We start from the raw sequence: 25,435 nt of genomic DNA on the forward strand, positions 1-25,435 counted from the left end.
TGTTATGTCTGTTTTGTTTGCCCACACATTGTTGTCAATATAATGGAATTATATATGCGACTGTCATACAAGTGAAAGGTTTAGCTAGCTTTAAAATCAGGTTTAATCCACCATTTCCTATATACGGAGATACCTGTACTAAGTTAGGAATATGACAGTTGTTTTCTATTCGTTTGTGTTGTTTGAGCTTATGACGTTGCCATTTGATAAAGGACTTTCCATTTTGAATTTTTTATAGAGTTCGGTATTTTTTTTTATTTTACTTTTTTTCAGATACCTTATCACTGCTTTTGGATGACAATGTAAAAAGCTGTTCTTTCTTGTCTTTTTCTGGTTTAATTGCCCAAGCCAAATTGTTTTTATGTTGAAAGATAAAACTTCTTTGTAAATATCAAAATTCACGCTAGGTTGGTACAAATGCATTGTGAGACAGGTTTATTGTGTCCTTCACAATTTGGTCTACCATTACACAGTAAGCGAATTCGAGATCACTGGAAAACACAAACGTTTCTTAAATGTACTTCTATCGTTCATTTGATGTTTATCACCTCATGTTACCGATGAGTAAAAATAAATTTTTCAAAGGGGAATTACTGGGTTTTTGTCCGGAAGTGGCAGGTAATAATATATTCTACGTACGAGTTCAGATGTCCCTGTTGTCGATTCGATGCTCTCAAATTTGGATTCTATCAAAAGGATTTTGAATGCAGCTGGATATAAAAACAAACCCATCAACTTGATAAAGTTGACAGCATGTATACAAGAGAGTGTAAGTTTGAAAAATAAATGTTGGTTTGTTTGGTAGGTAGCCATGCAGTCCTATCATATAAGTTTTCGTAGGTCCACATCGTTTGCTTTCAACGTTTTTATCGGCTATATTTTTGTTACCATCAATGCTGAACCACGAAGTCTTATTCGAAGTCACTGTTATCTCGACAAAAGTTTCCAACCAATATGTGAGAGAACTTTAAATGACCATTTGTATATGTTTTCAATAAACTTAAGTTTATTTTTGTCATTATTTTTATAGTTTAACATGTAAAATATTACAAAACGTGTTTTACACTATCAGATGGTGGAGTTTGAATACTAAGTGTGAGGTAAACTGCAATGAAACAACAATCCAACGACAAAACTATCGAAAGAGAGTAACATACAATTTGACATTACACAGTAGTTTTGCAAGTTTCAGATCGTACCAAGTCTTACATACAGCTAACAGATATCAACAACGAAACAAAACCATATTCTCTTCTCTAAATAAAGTGACCATTAAGGAGAAAGTCTAAAAATAGTAATGGTAATAATTTATTTATTAACAATCTTTTTGAAAACGGATTTTTTAGTTATCAAAGTGAAATTCCTCACGAGCAATTAAGCATCAGCATAAAATCAATTGCCAGAGCTGGCAAGAAAACAAGTCTTTCAAAAACGAGTCCATATAACGGGGGATTGGGCGAGCCAATCTTCATTTACCCGTAAACACTTTAAATTTTATTGGTGTTTCCATTATTGAAAACACAGATTATAAGATCACCCGAGGGGTTCGTCTTGCTCAGTCTTTGTTTTCAATGTTGTGTTTTGTGAACTTCTGTCTGCTTTGTCGTCGTTTTTCATTCCTTTGCCATGGGTTTGATAGTTTTGTTTTCGACATGCGAGTTTGATTGTCCCATTGGTATCTTTCGCTTCTCAATTGGTTTTATGGATAAAAATAAATTGAAATCATTTTACGAAAACTACATTTATTGTTTTATTGATGGTGTAAATGTTTAAATGTCGGATAGCTTGTGATTTCCTTTACTGTATTCACAAAAGTGACTGCAGAATAGAATTATGGTCACTTTGAACTTTTTCCCACCGGCAGCACAGTCCTTTCCAAAGTGGGGCGTCCGTTTGGCTGGGTTGTATTAGTAAGCAGTCACATCCGTTCAAAATGTGGATTGAATTAAAACCGATGCATTGTGTAGAGATAAGGCTACGCTCTCTGCACGTTCAGAACCTTTGCAACAACTTTTACCATGATCATTACATTTAATTAAAAAATATGAACAATACATAAATTTATAATCCAATATACTACAATAACCAACACATACTGACACAAACAAATAAAAATTTCATTACCATATTTTGACAAATTACTAACAAAATCCTATACTACATTGAACTAGAATTCTATTAACATTTTCTCTTACATATAAAATCATTATACAACATATTATCACTTCACGATCAATTTCTAAAATTGCTTATATAAATATGAAATTTGATTTAAAACAATAAAATTAAAAACGAATTATTACCCTTTCAGCATTAACCAAAGAAACAATATATTTAAAAACTAGATAATTACCTAATGACAAATAGATGAAAAATAATAACCTCAATAAAAGATTATGGAACTCCATGAAATTGTAACACAAGGTACAGTGTAGCGCCAACCGTTATTGTAAATGGTTTTGGCAGATATTATACAAATATCAATTAAAGTCAAAGTAATAAAATTGTTTTGAAGTCCAAACTTTGGATAATCAAGAAATAAGATTTGTTTAAATAAATAAAAGCAGCTTTATTAAAAGCTAATATCATTAACAATAGTTATTAATAAATCAATTAAATAGAATTGCAGTGTGTGCCAAAATACCTGAATAAATAATTCTGGGTCACTGTCTGAAACTCAGCTGTTCGCCAGCGGCTATAATTTGAAACTGACTATACTTTTCTCTAAACGTTTGAAAGATCAAGTTAATCAATACATCTAAAAATAGTACGCGTGTACACAATTGTGAAAGTAAACCAAAATGGCCTTTAACTTGACAAGTATGATTTTGGATAATTCTAACATTATAAAAGGATAACTATGGATAAAATAGGATGCATTAATAACTTCTGAATAAGGTAATTATGTTGTAACTATAGAAAATCATTCTGCATAACAAGCAAGTGTACAAAAGTGAAAATATGTATGACCTAGTTTCGCGGAAAATATACACCGGGAAATACAAATGAAAAGCAATCAATGAAGGTTATTATTAAAAGAATACTGTAAATAATCGTGGCACAACATACAGTACCACAAAAACTGTATAGGAAATGCAAGAAGTAAGAACTAAAAAAGCACCAAAAACAAGCATTATTTTTTTTAATTCAACATAATAACTCGTGTATAAGTGTATGACTCTCTATGAAATTGTACCTGCAGGTAACATACCTGACAGGAAACTTGTGATTGATTCTGGGAGGTATGGGTCGAACCGTTGAAGAATTCAATACCAAAAAGGGTCCCCAAACCCAAAATTTTCTATATTCAAAACAATAAGTTGAGTATAACTCTATAAATCTCTATGAAATTGAATCACAATCATACATAGCATACCAGAAAAGTTGGAATTGATATAGGAAACAAGGACCCAAAACTACACTTTAATAGTAGTTTATATAAATTGCTTATTGTGTTTTATCAAGTGAACCCTTTAAAAACTTAGCTTATTTTATTCATCAATATATAAATTATTTAAATTCTTGATGTACTGTAATATGCTGAATTAAATTCTGTACTTACATGAATATTGGACCATAATAGATAACAAAAATGTCAGTTCTTTTACCACATTCATTCTGTGTCAGAAACCTATGTTGTGACAAATATTTAATCACAGTCCAAATTCAGAGCTGTATCGAGCTTGAATGTAGTGTCCATACTTGCCACCACCGTTCAGAGTTCGACCTCTGCGGTCGTATCAAGCTGCACCCCAGCGGAGCACTTTTTTTAAAATTTACTCTTGTTTCATTATTAAGTACTGGATGATAAAGTTATGACATTCTGTTTAGGCTATTTTTATCAAGAGTATTAAGCACAGACCATTTTGATAAGCTACATGTTTTTTTTTTTTTGTATATTTGATTCAGTGTATTGTATTGTATCGTCTAACTAATAATGTGTACTTTTCTATGTTTTATTGGTGTATAACTTATATCTATTTATGTACCTGCAGGGTTATTGTTTATACTGTCATAATAAAAGTATTGACATGTAATTTAGTCTGCTCTACCGCCTACTTTACCGTACTACATTCATTATACAAAACTGAATGTTATTGTGAAAAGTTTAAGAAATTTATTTGTATACTGGACTTATTTTTCTGGCAAACTTTATAATATGGACTTTCATAAAATGGAAGCTTGAATTTCATTATTCTCTGAGACATTCATTGTCATCATTGTACGAGGGTTAAATAACATTGTGTGATGATTCCTACTCCTACACAAACGGGTGTAAAATAACATTGTGTGATGACTCTTACTCCTACACAAACGAGTATAAAATACCATTGTGTGATGATTCCTACTCCTACACAAACGATTGTAAAATAACATTGTCTGATGACCCCTACTCCTACACAAACGAGTGTAAAATAACATTGTGTGATGACTCCTTCTCCTACACAAACGAGTGTAAAATAACATTGTGTGATGACTCCTACTCCTACACAAACGAGTGTAAAATAGCATCGTGTGATGACTCCTACGCCTACACAAACGAGTGTAAAATAACATTGTGTGATGACTCTTTCTCCTACAAACGAGTGTAAAATAACATTGTGTGATGACTCCCACTCCTACTAAAACGAGTGTAAAATAACATTGTGTGATGACTCCTACTCCTACACTAACGAGTGTAAAATAACATTGTGTGATGACCCCTACTCCTACACTAACGAGTGTAAAATAACATTGTGTGATGACTCCTACTCCTACACAAACGAGTGTAAAATAATATTGTGTGATGACTCCTTCTCCTACACAAACGAGTGTAAAATAATATTGTGTAATGACTCCTACACCTACACTAACTAGTGTAAAGTAATATTGTGTGATGACTCCTACTCCTTCACAAACAAGTTAAAAATAACATTTTGTGATGACTCCTACTCCTACACAAACGAGTGTAAAGTAACATTGTGTAATGACTCCTACTCCTACACAAAAGAGTGAAAAATAACATTGTGTGATGACTCCTACTCTTACACAAACGAGTGTAAAATAACATTGTGTAATGACTCCTACGCCTACACAAACGAGTGTAAAGTAACATTGTGTGATGACTCCTACTCCTACACAAAAGAGTGTAAAATAACATTGTGTGATGACTCCTACTACTTCACAAATGAGTTTAAAATAACCGCCTACTTTACCGTACTACATTCATTATACAAAACTGAATGTTATTGTGAAAAGTTTAAGAAATTTATTTGTATACTGGACTTATTTTTCTGGCAAACTTTATAATATGGACTTTCATAAAATGGAAGCTTGAATTTCATTATTCTCTGAGACATTCATTGTCATCATTGTACGAGGGTTAAATAACATTGTGTGATGATTCCTACTCCTACACAAACGAGTGTAAAATAACATTGTGTGATGACTCCTACTCCTACACAAACGAGTATAAAATAACATTGTGTGATGATTCCTACTCCTACACAAACGATTGTAAAATAACATTGTGTGATGACCCCTACTCCTACACAAACGAGTGTAAAATAACATTGTGTGATGACTCCTACTCCTACACGAACGAGTGTAAAATAACATTGTGTGATGACTCCTACTCCTACACAAACGAGTGTATAAAAGCATCGTGTGATGACTCCTACGCCTACACAAACGAGTGTAAAATAACATTGTGCGATGACTCTTTCTCCTACAAACGAGTGTAAAATAACATTGTGTGATGACTCCCACTCCTACTGAAACGAGTGTAAAATAACATTGTGTGATGACTCCTACTCCTACACTAACGAGTGTAAAATAACATTGTGTGATGACTCCTACTCCTACACAAACGAGTGTAAAATAATATTGTGTAATGACTCCTACGCCTACACAAACTAGTGTAAAGTAATATTGTGTGATGACTCCTACTCCTTCACAAACGAGTTTAAAATAACATTTTGTGATGACTCCTACTCCTACACAAACAAGTGTAAAGTAACATTGTGTAATGACTCCTACTCCTACACAAAAGAGTGAAAAATAGCATTGTGTGATGACACCTACTCTTACACAAACGAGTGTAAAATAACATTGTGTAATGACTCCTACGCCTACACCAACGAGTGTAAAGTAACATTGTGTGATGACTCCTACTCCTACACAAAAGAGTGTAAAATAACAGTGTGTGATGACTCCTACTACTTCACAAATGAGTTTAAAATAACATTGTGTATTGACTCCTACTCCTATTGATTGTCAGATTTCTTTTGCCAAGAAAATATTTTACACCGATTGATATTTGTAGCTACAAAATTTGAATTCCATTTCTGTTGCAATTTATTTGATTTTTTTTTCCATTTTCAGCAAAAATCTCCGAAAATGATCCATATTCTATATTTAAGAAGAAAAGTAAATATCTGAAAAACAATTTCCTAGACATTTCAAACTTTGGGCTCATTTTCCATTTTTTTCTATTAATACTCCTTAAAAGTAAAACAACAAAAATACCGAACTCCAAGGAAATTCAAAACAGAAAGTCCCTTAACAATTGGCAAAATAAAAAGCTCAAACACATCAAACGTATGGAAAACATCTGTCATATTCCTGACTTGGTACAGGCATTTTCTAAAGTAGAAAATCGTAGATTCAAAACTGGTTTCAAAGCTAGCTTAACCTCTCACTTGTATGACAGCCTAACAAAGACTTAAATACTTACGAAAGGATGTAGTTATGTCAGGTGTAGGAAGTTTTATCAGACGTTCGGACTCCTTGGTTTTTTTCCTACGTCAAATGCTGAAATATTTTGCCCCATATCGACCACTTTTCTCTTCATAAAAGACTTCACTTGCTCATAAAAGCTCATTTAGCAAATTTTTTGCAGACTCTAAATCTCTTTTTCTTACAATTTGATAAGGCATATAGGGTAAAAGTCCGAGTCAGCCTTTTTCCGCCATTTTTAAAGAATTAAATATCTCGAAAAAGAGTTCTATAAACTATCAATCTTTTTAGCTTATTTTGTTCCTCAAATAATGCTCTTCTGATTTATAGTATCAATTTCAAATTCAATATTTCTTAAATTTTACCTAACTACATCCTTAAGAAAGAAAAGACCTGGCTAAATATTGTACTATCCAACCAGATTGACTGTTCCAAATTTGCAACTTGGACTCATGCCAATACTTTTATTGGGTACAAGCTCGTATATATATTTTACTTAATGTGTACTCGGGACATTTGTAGTTGTTTTTGCTTGTTAGATGTAATGGTTTGTTTGATTTTTTTTTTGTTGTTGTTGTTTCTATAAGTTATGTCGGGTGATTTCTTTTTCATTAAAAAATGTATGTTCACTTAAATTTGGTTGCTGGATCCAAATGATTGTTACGTTAACCAAATATGTTTGTTTCGGTTAATAACACATTTTTGTCAATATAACAGAACTATATACAACTGTTTTCAAAAAACGTGTACCAAGTCAGGATATGACAGTTGTTTTCCTGTCGTTCTGATGGTCGATATATTCGATCTTTTTTTTTTGTCAGTTTTCATTGACTTCGATTTTTTTGATTTTTGCTAAATTTCAATTTTAACCTGCTGAAACCCTATATGTCCGAAGTATTTCAAATAATAACTTTATGTACTTGCAATTTAGACACTTGTACAATTGTTTTCTCCAGATTTTTTAAACTGTCCGAGTCTTCCTTATCATGGTCAATGCCCACACTTTATTACGACAAAAGTGTATGACGTAAGGTGATAAAGAAACACCATGTTCTACCACTGGAAAAGCAGTTAAGTATATAAATAAGAAGATTAGATATGATTGCCGATGAGACAACAACCCACCAGAGGCAAAATGACTAAGGTGTACTTTGAGACATTTTGCATTCTTGTGACAATTGTTTTGATTTATAGAACAGCGTTATTGAATTTTAGCCATATGATTTTCTGTAGAACTTGGCCAGATTTGGATGTCTGAATTTTGTCTCGTTTATAAGTACGCTATTAAAAAGAATCGAATTCAAATATAACAAAATCTATAAAAAACCAAAATACAAAGACAGAATGCTGGTATATATACTCATAATGTCCGTTGTGTTTTAGCTTAATGACGCCTTTTTATTTGTGCGAGCTGAACTAAAAGGTGCCTCTCATCAAAACAAAACAAAAATAAATTCCTTGTTAATTAGCGATTACAAACATGTGTTTAACCTTAATCCATAAAACATTGACAAAACCTTTTCATGCATACTAAAATTCGTAAAATTGGAATCAACTAGAAATCAGTTAAAAGTGAGTTTGCGGTATTGAGTATTAAATGATATACTAAAAGGAATTATTAGAACAAGAGTTTTACTCCTTTAAATCTTAACATTTTAGGATGCATTAATGAAAGAGTCCAAAAATGAATACCCCCTCTCTATTCTTAAACATAAAAGTAATGCCATAACGAGAGGCACACATTTTCATCTATAAATTATCCACACAAGTTTATACACAACCATGAAGTCAAAGTAAGTTATCAATCAGAAAATATGTTCATCTGTTATATAGATAATATCTAGGTTATAACTGGAACAACATTATACATCAGAAAGATGTAAATGTCCTGTCCTTATATGCTTATGTTTAACAGTTTTAAAATTCTAATTGTTAACCTTTTAAATTAATACAGTCAAACCTGTTATAAATGTCACCTGTATCATCATGATATCATTTCTATTAAGCGGAATCAGTTCTTATCGGGTCACTCTCAGTCAATATAAATTATGTTAATTCAAAAAGTCATCTCCCTTATAAGGTTCTCATGTTCCGAAATTAACTATTATATACAGGTCTGACTGTTATAACATGTATAACAAAAGGATTGAACTGAAGTCATTAAGTTGCAGGCTAAATGCAACATAAGTTTTAATACTGGGGAAGAGAAATTGTTGGGTGTTTAACTTTTTCTTGCAAATATTAAATTATTATTCATGGCGATAACCTACATGTATAAGTAAACATGTGTCATTCGGGATCTTCAGACGTGATAAAGTTCATATTTCCTTTCAGTGTTTTGAGCAGTCAGTAATAGATTGTCAGATTTATCGTTTCTCTGATTTACACTTTGTAAAGAACCTTCAGTAATAAATAAATAAAAGATTTTCTTGTGAAAAATAGAAAGACACTATCACCAAATTAAGATTAAAAAAGGACAGGAAACAATCATGATAAAAGAATTACAAACAAATAGCAGTAAAAAAATACAATAACACCGAAGACTTAAAGTTAATCCACGCAAATCACTTTTAAAACTGGATGTAACTCATGTACTCCAGAACATAAGAAGTTCCTGTTTAACTGGTGGCATTTTCAGATGATCTTTAATATCCTGCAAATACGTTACAAAGATGTCTAGTTCATTTGTCTTTTATTTGATGTTGATACTGTTAAAATTTAATTTTGTACAAATTCATCTACCCCCTTTTCGTAACAACATAAAAATAAAACATTCCATTCCATTTATGTAAAATCGAAATTTAATTTTTAGCACAGCAAATCGTCCGTCTAAAAAGAAAGAAACTCCTAAATGTATGATGTTGTCTTTTTCTTTACACATTGTATAAACTTATTTTGTTTCATACATGAATTGATTTCTTTACTTGTAACAAATGTAAAACCACAGGATAAACAGATAATATATTTCGTAATATACATAAAATATTTATTCTTCTATGTAGATTGTACACTACATTACATGTTAATGAATTTATCTATACACGACATTAATGTTGTGAGTAGAATAAGGTAAAAAGTATTCACTGGCTAGGTTCATGTGATACGACTGTTGCCAAACCATTTTTCTCAATTCTTTAATTTTAATAATTTGGTAGCATGCCACGGATTGCAGTACTTGGTGCTGGCGTAATTGGATTATCGACTGCAGTTTCTATTAGAAAATCCTTGCCAAGTGCCTCGATTGTAATTATCGCAGACAAGTTTGGCAGCGAAACAACAAGCTATGGTGCAGGGGGACTTTCCATTCCTACAGTTGACAAAGTTCCTGGTGTGCCTAAAGATCTTGTTAGGTAAATATTATATTGTACTCTACATACTTGATTGTAACTCTGTTTATTTGACTTGGGGACAAGTCTGATAAAAACAGACCTGCCATCAGGACACATCCGCCTGACCAAACCAGACCCGAAGACAGGTCAATTTGACCAGACCAGACTTGAAGACAGGTTAGTTTGACCAGACAAGACCTGTGAACATGACTCTGTTAACCTGTTCTGCGGGTCATCGGGACAGGTCTGCTTTTTAATCGGTCCTATGTGCTATACTCTGATCGGAAGTCGATACTCATATTATGTTCGTAAATCAAAGCGGTTCTGTTTACTACTTAAATTTGGATCATGTAAACTTTCTATTGGAGCAGACCAGACCAAAGTTAACTTTTATAACTCAGGTCTGGTTCGGACAGAGCAGTCCAGATCAATGACTGATTTTAAGAGCAGATCTGATATCAAGTTAACTTTTGTGTAGGATTGGTTTTGATAAAGTTAACCTTGTCTAGAGTTAACTTCAATATTGGACCTGTCATATAGTTTACTTTTCAGGCAATTCTAGGACCAAGTCTGTTTTTAAGTTAACGTGAATTCTGTCTTAGGACTGGTCGGAGCAGTCATATATCCCGTCCAAAGTTAACTTTCACCAGTCATATTGTCTGGTCATTAAGTGAACTAGCTGAAGAGGTTAGGACTGTACTCATCTGTAATTGTGCTTTCGCTGTGTTGAAGACCCATTGGTGGCCATGAGCTGTTTTCTTCTCTTTGGTCAGGTTATTGTCTCTTTGACACATTCCCTGTTTCCAATCTCAATTTCATCATTTATTCACATTTCACTGTCTTAACTGTTGCAAAGTTCGTTGAATGTAACGAAAAATTGGAAATTCAAACCAAAGTCGAAATTGGACTCCCCGTAATAATGGAATTAACTCCCCAAATGAAATATGTTGCACGTTTAACCTTTTTTTAAGGGCCGGGAGAGCTTCGCTGTATCATAATAACGTTAGTTTTTGTGTTTGAAGGATTTTTTCGGGGAAAGAGGCAGTTTTTTTCAATTTTGTTATTTAGTTGCTTTTTTCATATTCGAATAAATTTACATAATAACAAGTATAGGTCACAACTGAGACCTTACATAGAACCTATGCTTGTAAAGTAAAGATAAGCATCCTACGTTCTGAGGGTCACTTTAAGACTCGATCTGAAAAGAAATTTTAGCATACCAGGGTAAAATACAAAAATAAAACCTTATGCATCAGAGGAAGTTGGTTATATTCGGATCTCTCGGGCATACAATATTGTTCATTCTGAAATATTTTTACTTTCTCTAAAGAATTAGTTTGTTTCAAGTAAAATAAACTCATGAAAGATACCAGGCTTGAAATTGTGTACGCTAGACGCGCGTTTCGTCTAAAAAAAAGATTCATCAGCGACATTCGAATAAAAAAAGTTAAAAAGGCAAAATATAAAAAAATCAGTCAAAGTAAAAGTGATACTTTCGACTTAATCGATGATGCTTTAAACAAACTGTATTCCAAGGATAACAAAACATTGTCAACGTTATATATATGCGAGTTGTTTTGTTGCACTCACTTCTAAAGTGCACGTTCGAGGCCCATACATTTCTTAAATATAAGCCATGATATACTAACAAATTACTTAATTATAGCATAGAAATATCTATAGCTATATATATATCATCACTGAGTAAATAAATCAGTAAAAAGAGGGATGGAGAATAGTCTAATTGACAATTACATCACATCTTTTTATTTTAATACAGTTATGTATAAATCATTTCGAAAATATGTAATTACTGGCGATATTTTATACATCATATATTAGGAATTAGAAATAATAGGGATCAAATACAAATAGTTAACACATTGCAGACTAACCAAAGGGAGTGCGTATGGATAAAAGTATTGATTTAGACTATGGACTCTTATTTAACAGTGTGTATCAGCTAGCAATACAAATCATCGATCGTGTCTCGAATATTTATACTCTTCCTGGATTCTACTCTTCCGTGTGTTACTTCTTCCTCAGTCCGTTATGTGTTTCCAGCGCTATTATTCAATTAAGGCAATATAATATAAGCATGATAAGCACAATTTTCAAGAAACCAATCAAAACTTACTTTGCTATGTGATAATGTCAAGATGACGTATATATCCTATAAAGCCATTACCTTATGCTGTAATAAGAGTCGAAATGCCTCTTTCGAACTTTTGAATACACCTTAATATTTTCTATAGTTCCATTGTTTCAAATTTTTTTTCAGGAGATGGGTTTCAGATTCCTGGAAATGGTTTTCTGATTTGACCTTGTCCGATTTAGCATCTACTACCGGTAATCAACTGGCACCGGGTTACTTTTTATGCAATACGCCACTTATTGTAAGTTAAGACACCGATACTAATACTAATAACCTTCAGATGATCAATCAATTAAAAATGAAAGTTAATATGTTGAGGCTAAATAAAAAATAGACAAAGATCATGATTAAAACAAAACGGAAGACAAAAAACACATTTGAAGTACTGTACTAGTTTCAATAAATCTAGGATGATGCTAGATGCGTTAGAACCAGGACATCATGATGGGAAAGCATCAAAGTAATTTTAAAGTGAAATGCTATTTTACATGTGCTTTTCTTCTTTTTCTTATATTCACAGGATCCATTGTTTGCGGAATATGTATATTCATACGAAAGAATGAGCGATGAAGAATTAAAAAAAATAAATATGCAAGCGAAATACAAGTAAGAAAATAAAACACTAAGTGTTGCTTAAGTTCACTTAAATGATTTGACGCCAATTTCCAAATCAAATATCGACAGTAACTTTATTTTAAGAGCCGTAACAACACAATAGTAGGCAGGTTTTTTTTACGGTTGTTGATTTGATCAATCATGTTCTATTTCGCCCTTCATATCAACAACATTCCTTTGTACAAACTGTTTCCACATTTCATGTGATCTCGAAATAAGCTGATGATTTTTGTACTGTCTAAAACAGGCCTTTTAAGTCAAAATTGGTGACGTTGTAATTTTTGAAAATGTATTAAATAATTACACAAAAGCACTAATAAAATTTGACAATCCAAAACCAGCTTTATGAAGTATCTTAAAGAACCACTTTAATAAACCACCTTAATAAACCACCGGTTATTGCTGTTCTTTGTCTTACAATTAAAGTGAGGCATTCAACATTGCAATGCATTCGTAAACTGGTCTCCTTGTTCATTTAGGTTTTATTTGGCGTTTTATAACAACTAATATAACCTCTGTTCTCATTCATTTAGATATGGTTACCGTGTAACGAGTATAATTACATGTCTGAAGAAATACCTACCATGGTTGACCAAACTGTAAGTTTATTCTGGTCGTAGTATTTTTTTTCGAATTTTTTATTATTATTTTTTACAATAAAAACAAGTATTATGTTTATAATCGATTTACGGAGAAACAAAGTTGCATGTTCGTTTTTCGAAAAATAACCAAACCAATTAAATCTCGGCCGAATATTTAAATATACGAAAGTCTTACTTTACGAGACTTGTATGTGTTTATTATGTCAACTTTTTCTGTATTTGTAGTCATCTAGATGGTGGAGGGATAATAGAAGGGAGGAAGATTGAAAATTTAAATGAGGTAAAGAATACCACTATTTCTTTCGTAATGATTAATCTGTAAGGATTAAAAAATATACAAATATGTGATTAGATGAAGAACATGCAAGACCTGTATTCACATAAATATAACTTAAGGATGTTCGCTCTTCTTGTTTTTTATTTTGTTGGCAGATATTCGGAATCCTCTGGTTTTATCCATGTAATGCCAATAAAATTTTCGCCCGCTAAACCCTACTTTTTTCTTTTGATGATTTTATTACATAAAGTTTAAAAAGTCATATTTGAAAATTTTATAAAATCCTTGTTATTTTATTATTTTTTTTAAAGAAAACAGGTGCCAATGTTAGATGTATGAAAAATCTAAAGAGAATCAGTTCCCGCCAAATTTTCAATAGCTTATATCTCGAAAACAAGCACACGGACCATTCATTTTGTTCTGCTTTTTTAGTTCCTTTATTTATATACTATCAATTTATAACAGTCTTCTAAAAAGCTTGTTATTTTGAAACAGAGTAGCGAACATCCTTAGGGAGAATGTCGTTTATCATATTTATCATGAGTTCTATTAGGAGAATATTATAATTTGCGTTAAAAAGTTTGTGGATCACATTTTGAGAAATATTTTTCACTATTTAAGGGCATACGATACAGTTTTGTTCCCACAGTTATTTTTTAACAAAAATTTGCATACAAGCTTTTTTTAACCTAGTCAATTCAAATATGTAATAAAAAATTTACCGTCATGTGCTAGTTTTAGAGATAAATGGGATCGAAATTTTAGACATTTACTCAAATTTCGGTTTCTTGGACATTTCTATCTTTTGAACCGACATACCTATGTTTTTTGTTTCAAAAGATAATCACAAGCGGAGCTTTGTAAAAAAAACATTTAGAATATCGTCTTTACATTAGTATTCTCTAAGTTTGTGTAACAATTCTTTCGTAATAATTTATTTTTATCTATTTTTTTTAGAAAAAAACGGCATTTTTTGCTGTATATTCATTCAATTTAAAAAAAATCATCGGTGATGTCTTCATAAAAAATTGGTACAAATAATCGTCATACATAATCAAGCCAAATGTTATTTTTTAAAAGAAGGGTCCATGTGCTTGTTCTCAAGCTAATGATTAAAATAAGTCGAAAAATACATCTTTTCCCGATATTTTACAGTTTGACGTAGCAAAACATGATTTTAGTAAACATTGGAATATCGATCGGTTGATGTGGCAAAAGCACAAACCCGTCTAGTATGTGTCAAAGTCGACTGCTCCTGAAAAGTCTAGACGATCGTCCCCATAGTTTTCCGTCATAAGTTATTGGTAATATTGACATAAAAATTCCGTGAGAAACAACATACGAGTGGATTTCAGATGCAGTCTTGGCATACTTGTAACATTTTCAAAATTTTTTCATAAACATTTCTCTCTGGAGAAATTTTTTGAATAATGGTTTAAGGAGGATAACTCTAGTCCCTGTAATTTCGTCTATTTAGTGATACAATTAGACTATATGCTTAAAGTACATTGATATCCTCGTCAGTTGGTGGAAAGTTGTCTTATTTTAAAATCATACCACACCCTGTAATTCAGTGATTGCATTCGGTTGTTGTTATATTTGTTTGTCGTTTATTGTTTTGTTATAAGTTGGTTTTCTCATTAGAATTGTTTCACAATTTGGAATGTCGATGACCTTTATAGCTGACTTTATGTTTACGCCTATAGTTGCTTACACACTCTGTTTGATAGTTATCTTACTTACAATCATACCACATTTCCTTTTTCTATACTTAAGGTCAAAAAGGTAAAAAAACAAATGCTGATACACTTTGATACTAGTCAAGGGGTTACTCTTTACGGCATTTCTGTTTGCACATTACTCTCAAGTGCAGCCACGGATATAACTGAGTAAACGGCATGGATTTGTTTGAGCAGGTTAAGTACTTATAACTGGTTTTCAGTAATTACAATTTTTTTACATACACTGTATTTGTGGTCCTGTTATTGATCATACGGTAATCTGAGTAGGATGCAAAATAAAACTGAGGGAGGCAAACAATTGGTTATGAAAAACGCATTAAAGTAATTTTATAGGAAATTTCTATTTTGGTTGGCGCAGTAAACAGAAAAGGTTCGATAAAGTCCCCAATACGGCCCCAATTTCTAGATTAAAGTTCAAATGATGGTTAAATGTTTATTATCACAATGTATCATATTTGAAACAATAACTAGATACAAGTAAATAAGAAATGTGTCTTCTTGTGAAAACTAATGAATAAACTTTCCATCTCTAACGTCAAAATTAACGTTTTAAAAAAAATAAATGAAAATATTTTTTGTTTAGGACCGGAAATATATAGCACACGCATAAACAAAAGATCTTTTAACATTTATGCGATTTATGATTTAATCAATTTATGACTATTGAACAGCGGTATACTACTGTTGTCTTTATTTATGGTTGTTATTACAAAAAACTTATTTGACATGATTATATGATGTGATCTCTATGATTTGCAGGTTAAAATCTGCATGAATATTCCAATTTTTACAAATTTCACAAGAAGGGGGATATATCATCGAATTAAAAAAGAGTCTTCTGATTTACAAAAACCGATTTCATTTGTATACGCCAAAGTTCGTCAGTCCGTCCGTCGACGCTTTATATGATAACTCAAATTTGCCTAAACTAATTTCGTATTATTTTAACATAACATTTGGATGGACGGAAGAAAGCAGCCTTTAGCTTTTGAAAGTTTTTGGTTTTTTCGTTCTAAAGTCACGGGACTTTAACCATAAGATTTTAGACAATTTTGCACACATTGCTCGGAAACTCCACAATAAATAGATCGATTTCTTCAAAACTTTACATTATAGTTTGAATTCATCATAGAAACCTCCTTTTTGGTTAGTTCTCTTCATTTTTCTTGTTTTGTCGTAACAGAGTAAAAATACTTTAATTTGCAGATTTAAATAAATTTTTCGTATGTTGCACCATAACTTGAGTTTGCTTGGATATTTAAATGCCATGCACTAGCTGTAGTATGCTTGAATCAGAATCCTACAAAGTAAAAACTGATGTTTCGATTTGTTAATATAGACTCACTTTTTGATCTTGAAAATTTCCTGGTTTGCAATGACGAGTTATGGGACTAAGTATCCCATTTAATTCTTGCAATAAGTTCAAGATGCGCAATTAGGTTGCATTATGCGCACTTGGCGCAGCTGCTTATTTGAGTTGTACCACCAACTTAATGAAGTGAAACCATACTATTGCAGCAGTTTATTCTACCATGCATCATCTTATTATTGACCTGAATTGATTTTTAGAGTCATGTTTACTAAATGAACAGGAATTTTTGGTAATCTTCATTTTTGTTATTGCTTTTAAACAACATTTTACTGGTGATGTATAAATTATTTGTACTAAGTTAATCATGCGCATTTGATGTCCGTCTACTGTTCGTGTGATTTAAAAATGTTTTATTTCATTGTCGTCGTGTCTGTCTGAGATCAGTAGTAATAGAAGTACTCAGATTCAAAATGTTCATAATGTTAGCAGCAAAGTAGTTTTTTTTTAATTTTTAGCTTGTAGGTACATATGACGTTGTAGTAAACTGTACGGGACTTGGTAGTAGAAAACTTTTGAATGATGGAAAGATTCACTCAAACAGGGGACAGATCATTGAGGTAACTCTACGAGTAAACTTATTCAACTTCAACTTCCATGGGCTGTATTATATGCAATCTATACGTATTAATAAAAATCATAAATCTAATAAGAATTCAATATATTTGATTGATTTACTGAATGTTAGGTTTTTAACGTATTTTTAGACCCATTGGCTATATCGTGGCGGCCAGTTTTTATTAGTTGAGGAAGCTAGCGTGCCCGGCGGAAATTACCGGCCTTCGGCAGGAAAACTGACAATCCGTGCCAGTTACGATTGGGGTCTAACGCATCTGCCACATGCTGGGTTCAAACTCGCAACCTCAGTGTTGACAGGATCGACGCTGAAGTTGACAAAAAAGACTTAAATGTGGGTTTCGTTTCAAAACACAAAAGTGATTTAAAGTTGTCAATAGCAAATGTGCATGTATATCAACTAAAACTTGTGTTAACACTGTTTTTGATATAGAACTGATATCAGCCTTTCTTATGGCAGATGTCCCGTAAGAAACATTATTATAAAACAGTTTCATAATAAATATTCCGTATGGATAGGATATTCCATAACATCTGTTCAATGAACGTGGGGATTTAGTATTATAAATTCAATAATATATATTCCATTTGAAACACTGATAGAGGGCAAGGTCATTGCAGAAAGGAAATGGATTAAGAAATGAGAGAAGGGAAGCTGATAGAAAGGAGTTGGGAATGAGCGAAACTTAACCCCAGCCCAACCTTATGATTTAAAGCTATACATACTTGGTATCCTTAATGTTTGCGTTTTAAAAATCATTTACCCAAGCCCTTTATACTAAAAAGAAGGGGTTACTTGTGGTCAGAACTTTTGAACGGGTTGCACGCAATGCTAAACCATCTTATTATATAATATGATGGAAACCGGGCTTGCTAATAAATTCCTTTCAGTTTTTGAAATAAGACCTTTCATATTTGACACAATGTATGTTTATACATTGAACATGTGCACCTCCTTTTATGAATTCATTTTGGATCTTTCGGAGGCTGAAACTCCGTGAATTTTCGGCATCATTGTATATATGACTAATGTGACACTTTAAGGGCCCTTAATAGAGCTTGAAGATGATTTAAAGTATAATAATATAACTATAACGTACCCAGGAACTGTTAGACATGTGTGCATCTTTTTTAAACTTTAAAATGTTACAATGTAGTTTAAGAGAAGATCTGAGAAGGTTTGCTCAAGTTTTGATGTTGTCCCTGGTCGGTAATTCTCATTTGTGTGTTGCTTCAATGTTGAGTTGTGCATCGATAGTGTAGTTTTTTTAAGATGCATATTTTTTTTTAATTCGGTCACATAGGAAATAGTCATTCAATAAACACCAAGTTCATGACGTTTGTTTTTTCATATCTTAAAACCGTTATCACTTTCAAGAGAAAATAGTAAAGTAGAAATATAATTTCTCTTTGTAGGATGAAAGTTGCAATTATGTTCATGTTCTTATTTGCCAAGCTTAACTAACATAGATTATTTAGTCTATAAAACTCATCAAGTTATAATATAGGAATGAGCTCTTCTAGTGTGTAGCACACTTTAATATTTTATTCAACCAGACAATATACTTAAAAACATCATCGAATAGCATATCAGCATTTTCTTTAAAATGTTCTTTCTCATGCAAATATATCACTTTGTCAATCGTTTTATTTTGATATCAACTATAAGCATCTAAACAATAAGAACGGATTCGTAACAAAGTAAAATAACAAAAATACCGAACTCCAAGGGAAATTCAAAACGGAAAGTCCTTTAAAAAACGGCAAAATCAAAAGCTAAAACACATCTAACGAATGGAAAACAACTGTCATATTCCTGACATGGTACAAGCATTTCCTTATGTAGAAAATGGTGGATTAAACCTGGTTTTATAGTTTTATAGCTAGCTTAAACTCTCTCTTGTATAACAGTTGCTTAGAATTCCTTTATACTGACAACAATGTGCGAGTAAAACAAACAGGCATAATAGGTAAAAACGTCAAAAATTGGGGTACAGCAGTCAACATTGTAATATAATCTTAATCACCATAAAAACAAATAACTCTTTCAACAAAGAAACAAAACAAACCAAATCGTGCATTAACAAATGGTAGATTAACTGAATAAGATTAAAAAACGAATGAATGTAATTATTTATTTGTGTTTTAAGCTGCATGATGATTGGATGATTATGTGTGTTAATAGCAACATGCTGATTGGATGTTTATTTATGTTAATAACTTTCAGCTGATTAAATGGTTATTTGTGTTAATACGTTTAATGTTGTTTTTGGTATTTATTTGTGTTATCGGCTTCATGTTGATTGGATATTTATTTATAACATTAGCTTCATGCTGATTGGATAAAGTATTGGATTTACACGGACGATGGAGCTTATTTATTACCTTAGTAAGTATGTTAATATAGGATGCAGTTTCCCACTGAGAAGACGCCGTCGAATCACCAACGGCCATTAATGCAAAAATAAAGACGGCGATACTAATTTGACAATCAACACTATTTTCTTTAGAGAAACTACATAGAAAGCGAAACACAGAGCAAAACAAACCTAATCAAATAATTATGGATAATTTAAGGCGCTCCGAAAAGGTTAGCAAAAACTCCTCAACTAGTGACACATTGCCTCATCCGGTGATTTTGCAAGTACTACATGCTTTATACTTATATCAATTTTTTAAAACACGCAGTACATAAACGAATTTTGCAGAAGGTGTTTTTTTTAAATAATGAATTTAATTTTTTTTTAAATGTGAAAAAACAAGACAATTCAATATTTAAGAAGGAGTTATGATATGACTGGCAATGGGACTCCTTTAAAAGAAAGACCAAATTAAGATGATGTGAATATCGACGGGTAACCCCGTAGTCCTTACGATGTGCAACTGAATCAACCTGGTAGACACAACACAGACACACATAATGTATACATGTAACAATCGAAAGTACAACAATGAGTATGATGTATCATGGATGTTATATGACCAGATGTTGGTTATACGAACATACAACAGCACAACTACACAATTAAACAAGAGTATTCCGGAGGTCATCATGACGTCTTCAATAAAAGATAAACCCAAAAATTAAAAAGCTCAGGCGATAAAATAACATAAACAGGTGAGGAGAGTTATGTTCAAAAGGGACACAAATGGAATAACTAAATCCTTCTAAAGTCACCCTTTACGTGAGGGAACTATAATGTCTTAATAATATCTAAATTTGTTAACAGAAAACTTATTAATGTTTATTTACGAATCATTTGAACTCAGTATATAATACTGTAAATTTGAAGGACAATTAAGATACATATATGTGATAAACAAGACACGATTCTTAATATCCTGTGTTTTTTTCCTCCTCAATAGCGATGATATTGTAAAAATTGGTGGCGTTCGACAAATGCATAATTACAACATTGAAGTCGATGAAAATGATCAACGAGAAATAAAAGAAAAATGCTACAGGTTATGGCCTCCTCTTCAGGTATGTGTATATTAATATAGTTTATAGATTTTTTTGGGGTAGCCAGATGAATAATAAATTATCTTCTTCAGTATTTCTTTATTATGTTTTTCCTTTGTTGGATTTATTGATTGATTGGTATTTACCTTTACACAGTAATTATCGAATTCCCAATCAGAATGTCACATGATTATTTGGTGCTTTTTACTGGTGATATTATTATCAACGTGCTACCTCATAAAGTAACAGTCTTTCCTTAAAAATGAAAGCAAAGGACTAGGATATATACATTTCATCTTTAAAGTTATTTTAGGCGACAAGGTTTAATTGAGAATTAAAAAAAAAACAATTTAATAACATTGTCGTCAAATATAAGTTTTGATAGGAACTCAACGTGTCTCGTTTTTTCGTTTCTCAATATAAATAATCTATAAATTTTCCGGCAGGGTTAACAGACTTGTGACGAGATAGAGCTTAATATGTTGTATAGATACCCATCCATTTCTATGTAGCAACATTCCAGCAGCGCCTGCATACGGAGTATATATCTCCCAATTGATACGATATTCCCGGGCTTGTATTTCCTATCATGATTTCCTTGATATAGGATTGTTGCTCACAAGGAAGCTATTAAACAAAGGTTCCAAATAGTGGAGTTGAAATCATCCCTTCGTAAATTTTACGGACGCCATCACCAGTTGGTTGACCGGTATGGAATAACCGTTTCACAGATGATTTCGGATATGTTCCTTATGTCGTAACTACAATACCCTTCCTTTTTCACGAATGTGACCTACCGAATTAGTCTATATACCAGATTTGTAATAACATAAGCAACACGACGGGTGCCACATGTGGAGCAGGATATGCTTACCCTTCCAGAGCACCTGAGATCACCCCCAGTTTTTGGTGGGGTTCGTGTTGCCTAGTCTTTAGTTTTCTATGTTGTGTCATCTGTACTATTATTTCTCTGTTTGTCTTTTTATTTTTGGCCATGGCGTTGTCAGTTTGTTTTCGATTTATGAGTTTGACTGTCCCTCTGGTATCTTTCGTCCCTCTTCTATCTATTGTTGAAGACTGCATAATTCTTCCTAGATATATTTTGGTTATTTCTGTCAATTAGTATGAGTTGTCATAATTTGAGGATAGAGTCATGTATTTACAACTTTGGAAAACAGAACCTGTGAGTAAAGTAACATGAATAAAATCAAAGATGCAATCCTCATTTTTGTCCAATATTAAATGAATATGACTAGATGGTATAATAAGATAAATCAGAAAAACAAGAATTTTGTTAACTTGTCATTCTTTTATAATAAACCCTGTAATGATGTCTTGGTCTGAAAAATTATGACTTGCTTTATGATATAAGTAGTTTCATACTACAATGTTATCTGATGCAATATTACTGCCCATAAATATTATTTGCCATACATATACATGCGTTTTGAATTAATCCGGTAATTATGTTCTAACTAGGATTTACCCTTTCAAGGCTTATATGCAAGAACATACTTATGTGTTGGTCAAACTCTCAGTTTTTGTTCTACCTTTCAGTATCTTTAATGTATATGCACATGTAAAATTGTATTGTATCTCAAACATTACTGTTGTATTAGTCTTTAGTTCCCTTCATTGACACTTGCTGGACACTTGTAATCTATAAACTATAATGGGAGATTGCATGGTAGATTGAAGGCAAGATCTGAATTTGCACTTGTAAACTTATTGGGAATGTAAATTTGTGTAATTTTTGGTATAAAAAAGTAATTGAAAATAGATAACAGTAATGCATTCTCAGTAATAGATTCAATAACTAGTCGTATGCCATGTTAAACCAGACGTTGACCTATCACAAGTGGGTGGTGCCCCGGGATGGTATCGAAAGCAAAATATTGTTTTTAAACCTCCGCTGATGTAACTCAAAAAGACAAATGAGACAGCGTAGTTCATCGGGTTAGATGCATTTGAGTGAATTTTTGCCAAACAAGCTTCATACCAATATTGTTGATGCCTTCAATGCGTGGGCGTCTAAACCAAGACAGAAACTAAATAAAAATAGGAATAAAAGAAGATAAGAGTAATACGTAAAATAAACACAACAAACTGCCATTAACAATAAGCTTATGTACCAATTATCCCGGGTCTATACAAGTTGTATCTTTCTTACTGATCTAAACCATATTCAGAATAGAGAATGATATTCTTGTATTTAATTTGTATTGTTATGAATGTCGATAATCAATGACAAACAAGAATCTGTTTTGATTCAAATATTTACAAAGCAATAACATAAGCTGTTACCAATTTTGTTATTGAAATGCAAATTAATATTACAAAGTCGCATAATGCACAACGGGATCGTGTGTTCTTCTCTGTATGTATTGCTTGGTACACACTTTACATTTACATCAATACTACCAGTAGATGAATTTAATAAGGACTGATAAAAACATTTTACTTACAGAACGTTTTTACTGTAAAAAAATCAAAAACATAAGAAGAACACAATGATTCGGGTAAAGGAAATATAAAAATTCCGAACAAATCATGCTCACGATAATATTACAACATGACAATATGCAACTAAAATGAGTGAAAACATGTTGCCTACCACGTAGGCCACACTAATTAAGCTATTCGAAATAAATGCACCTTAAGAAAGCTTAATTGTACTGTACGAATCGAAACATACATGTAGTACTCCACAGTAATGTAGTGTACTTGTACATTACCGACACATATATATCTTTGATTCATTTCAATGCCAAATTAATTATTTTTTTATGTATCGTAAACAAAAGTGTCGACCAGATCTGCGTCCTCTGCGATAAACTGAATTTAGAAAGAGTAACTTAAATTCTTTTTTTGTTGTTGGAATTGCTTGTATATCCCTCTTGTATTCATATCCATAGTAAAAATATATGCCGCATCATAAAATTAATATTTTGAATCATTAAGCATTTTTCATACATGTCATAAAGCTATACTTTCAAAGGGGAAAATATCTATATCATACGATATCTAGGGAATTAAAAGATTTCCAGCCCCATTATCGACTTCGTAATTTTTCTATCAATGCTCATCGAAGAAAATATTTACAAAATTTACAGAAAATTTTGCATACTAGTAATTCCTATAATCAAACATATTACCAGGGAGCCGATATAGTAAAAGAATGGGTAGGACTTCGCCCAACTAGAACACCTCTACGGTTAGAAGCAGAGTTGATAAAGTTCCCAACGGGAAAACTAAAGGTAACAAATAAAAAGGTTCCGTTATGATTTCACATTTTTTCGTTAAATATGTTTTCAAGTGTGTACATCAACATAAGATAAAAAAGAAATTTTATGTGAGAGTATTTGCTAACAGCAATTGTCTACCTAAAGTGATTCAGGTATATGAATATATATTTTGTAAATGAGGAGCAGAAAAGATTTAATATGTATTTACGTGATTGCCTGCATGACAACAATATAAACGTCACCTTTAATGGTATTGATTTATTTAAGTGTTCATTTGATTTCAAATGTTGATGGCGCAATATTTTTTACGAAACTTACTAATAACATTGTAAAGGTACTTGGAAGGAACCTGGTATTTACGCATTTATATTCTGACTCCTATTTTTTTTTTACTGTTCAAAAAATGGCAATTGCCAAAAAACAAAAATATCAGTTCTTTTAGGTCTTTCAAAGTCTCTCAGAAAATGTATGAACAACTTTTCTAGGATCAGATCGATTCATTACCACTTACTTTTAATTGAAAATTACTCTTGATGCCTTGTGTGCTCCATTTGGTTGCCATTATATGAACTTTTTTTTCAATAATAGGGATATTCATGTATATTGAGTATTTTGTAATCACTATTGCAGGTAGTCCATAACTATGGTCATGGTGGTGTTGGAATTGCAATAAGCTGGGGGACAAGTCTACATGCAGCAAAATTAGTAAAGGATATATTGCAATCTGAAAGTCGATTGTAATCTGCAATCCTAATTATAAATACTTCCTTCAAATATTTTATAAACTTGTTATTAGTTAATGATTTAAAGAAGGTTTGATTTAATTAATTTATGTATTTATTTTTTTTTTGCTATTACAACCGCCATATGAAAAGATCAGATGAATTCACAACACAAATGCGTGTGTACTTCTGTAAACTTGACCATGAACAAATACAATGTATTTGTACGTTAAACTACATAGTAATATAACCAAAATAAAGAGTAACAAAAACACCGTACTTCAAAAAAAAAATACATAAAGAGAGAAGTCTACGTTAGACTTTATCAACCAACGGAACGAACAGAAAACAACTGTCTTATCCCTGACTTGGTATAGGCATTTGCCGGTCTACAAATAAGTCACATGACTGAAATTGTTACTGAAAATTCAAACAGCAAAACAGTCAGCAAGACGAGATTTACAAAATCATTAGTTGATTTCTTCTAGCAATAAATGCTTGAAAGAAAAGATTTTGCCTTTATGAAAACTACAATAGATAAAGAGAATTCGAAACAGCAAATACCGGCATAATCACTTATACATGATCTGCAAAACACGTGACTGAGATCGCAATTCGTTTCG

At 32.1% G+C, this 25,435-nt stretch overlaps 1 protein-coding gene across 1 annotated transcript; it reads left to right on the forward strand.

Annotated features, from left to right (window-relative positions):
• Positions 1-2,745: 2,745 nt before the first annotated feature.
• Positions 2,746-24,918, forward strand: LOC127721899 (D-aspartate oxidase-like). The gene is made up of 11 exons (XM_052228715.1): positions 2,746-2,898; positions 9,873-10,067; positions 12,328-12,442; positions 12,722-12,807; positions 13,350-13,415; positions 13,644-13,698; positions 17,265-17,366; positions 19,710-19,771; positions 20,749-20,866; positions 24,004-24,102; positions 24,721-24,918. The coding sequence occupies exons 2-11, from the start codon at positions 9,874-9,876 to the stop codon at positions 24,829-24,831; spliced, it is 1,008 nt and encodes a 335-aa protein (XP_052084675.1). The 5' UTR covers positions 2,746-2,898; position 9,873; the 3' UTR covers positions 24,832-24,918.
• The last annotated feature ends 517 nt before the right edge of the window (positions 24,919-25,435 follow it).

This window comes from Mytilus californianus, unplaced genomic scaffold (assembly GCF_021869535.1).
Source record: "Mytilus californianus isolate M0D057914Y unplaced genomic scaffold, xbMytCali1.0.p SCAF_12, whole genome shotgun sequence".
NCBI classification, from domain to species: Eukaryota; Metazoa; Mollusca; class Bivalvia; order Mytilida; family Mytilidae; genus Mytilus; species Mytilus californianus.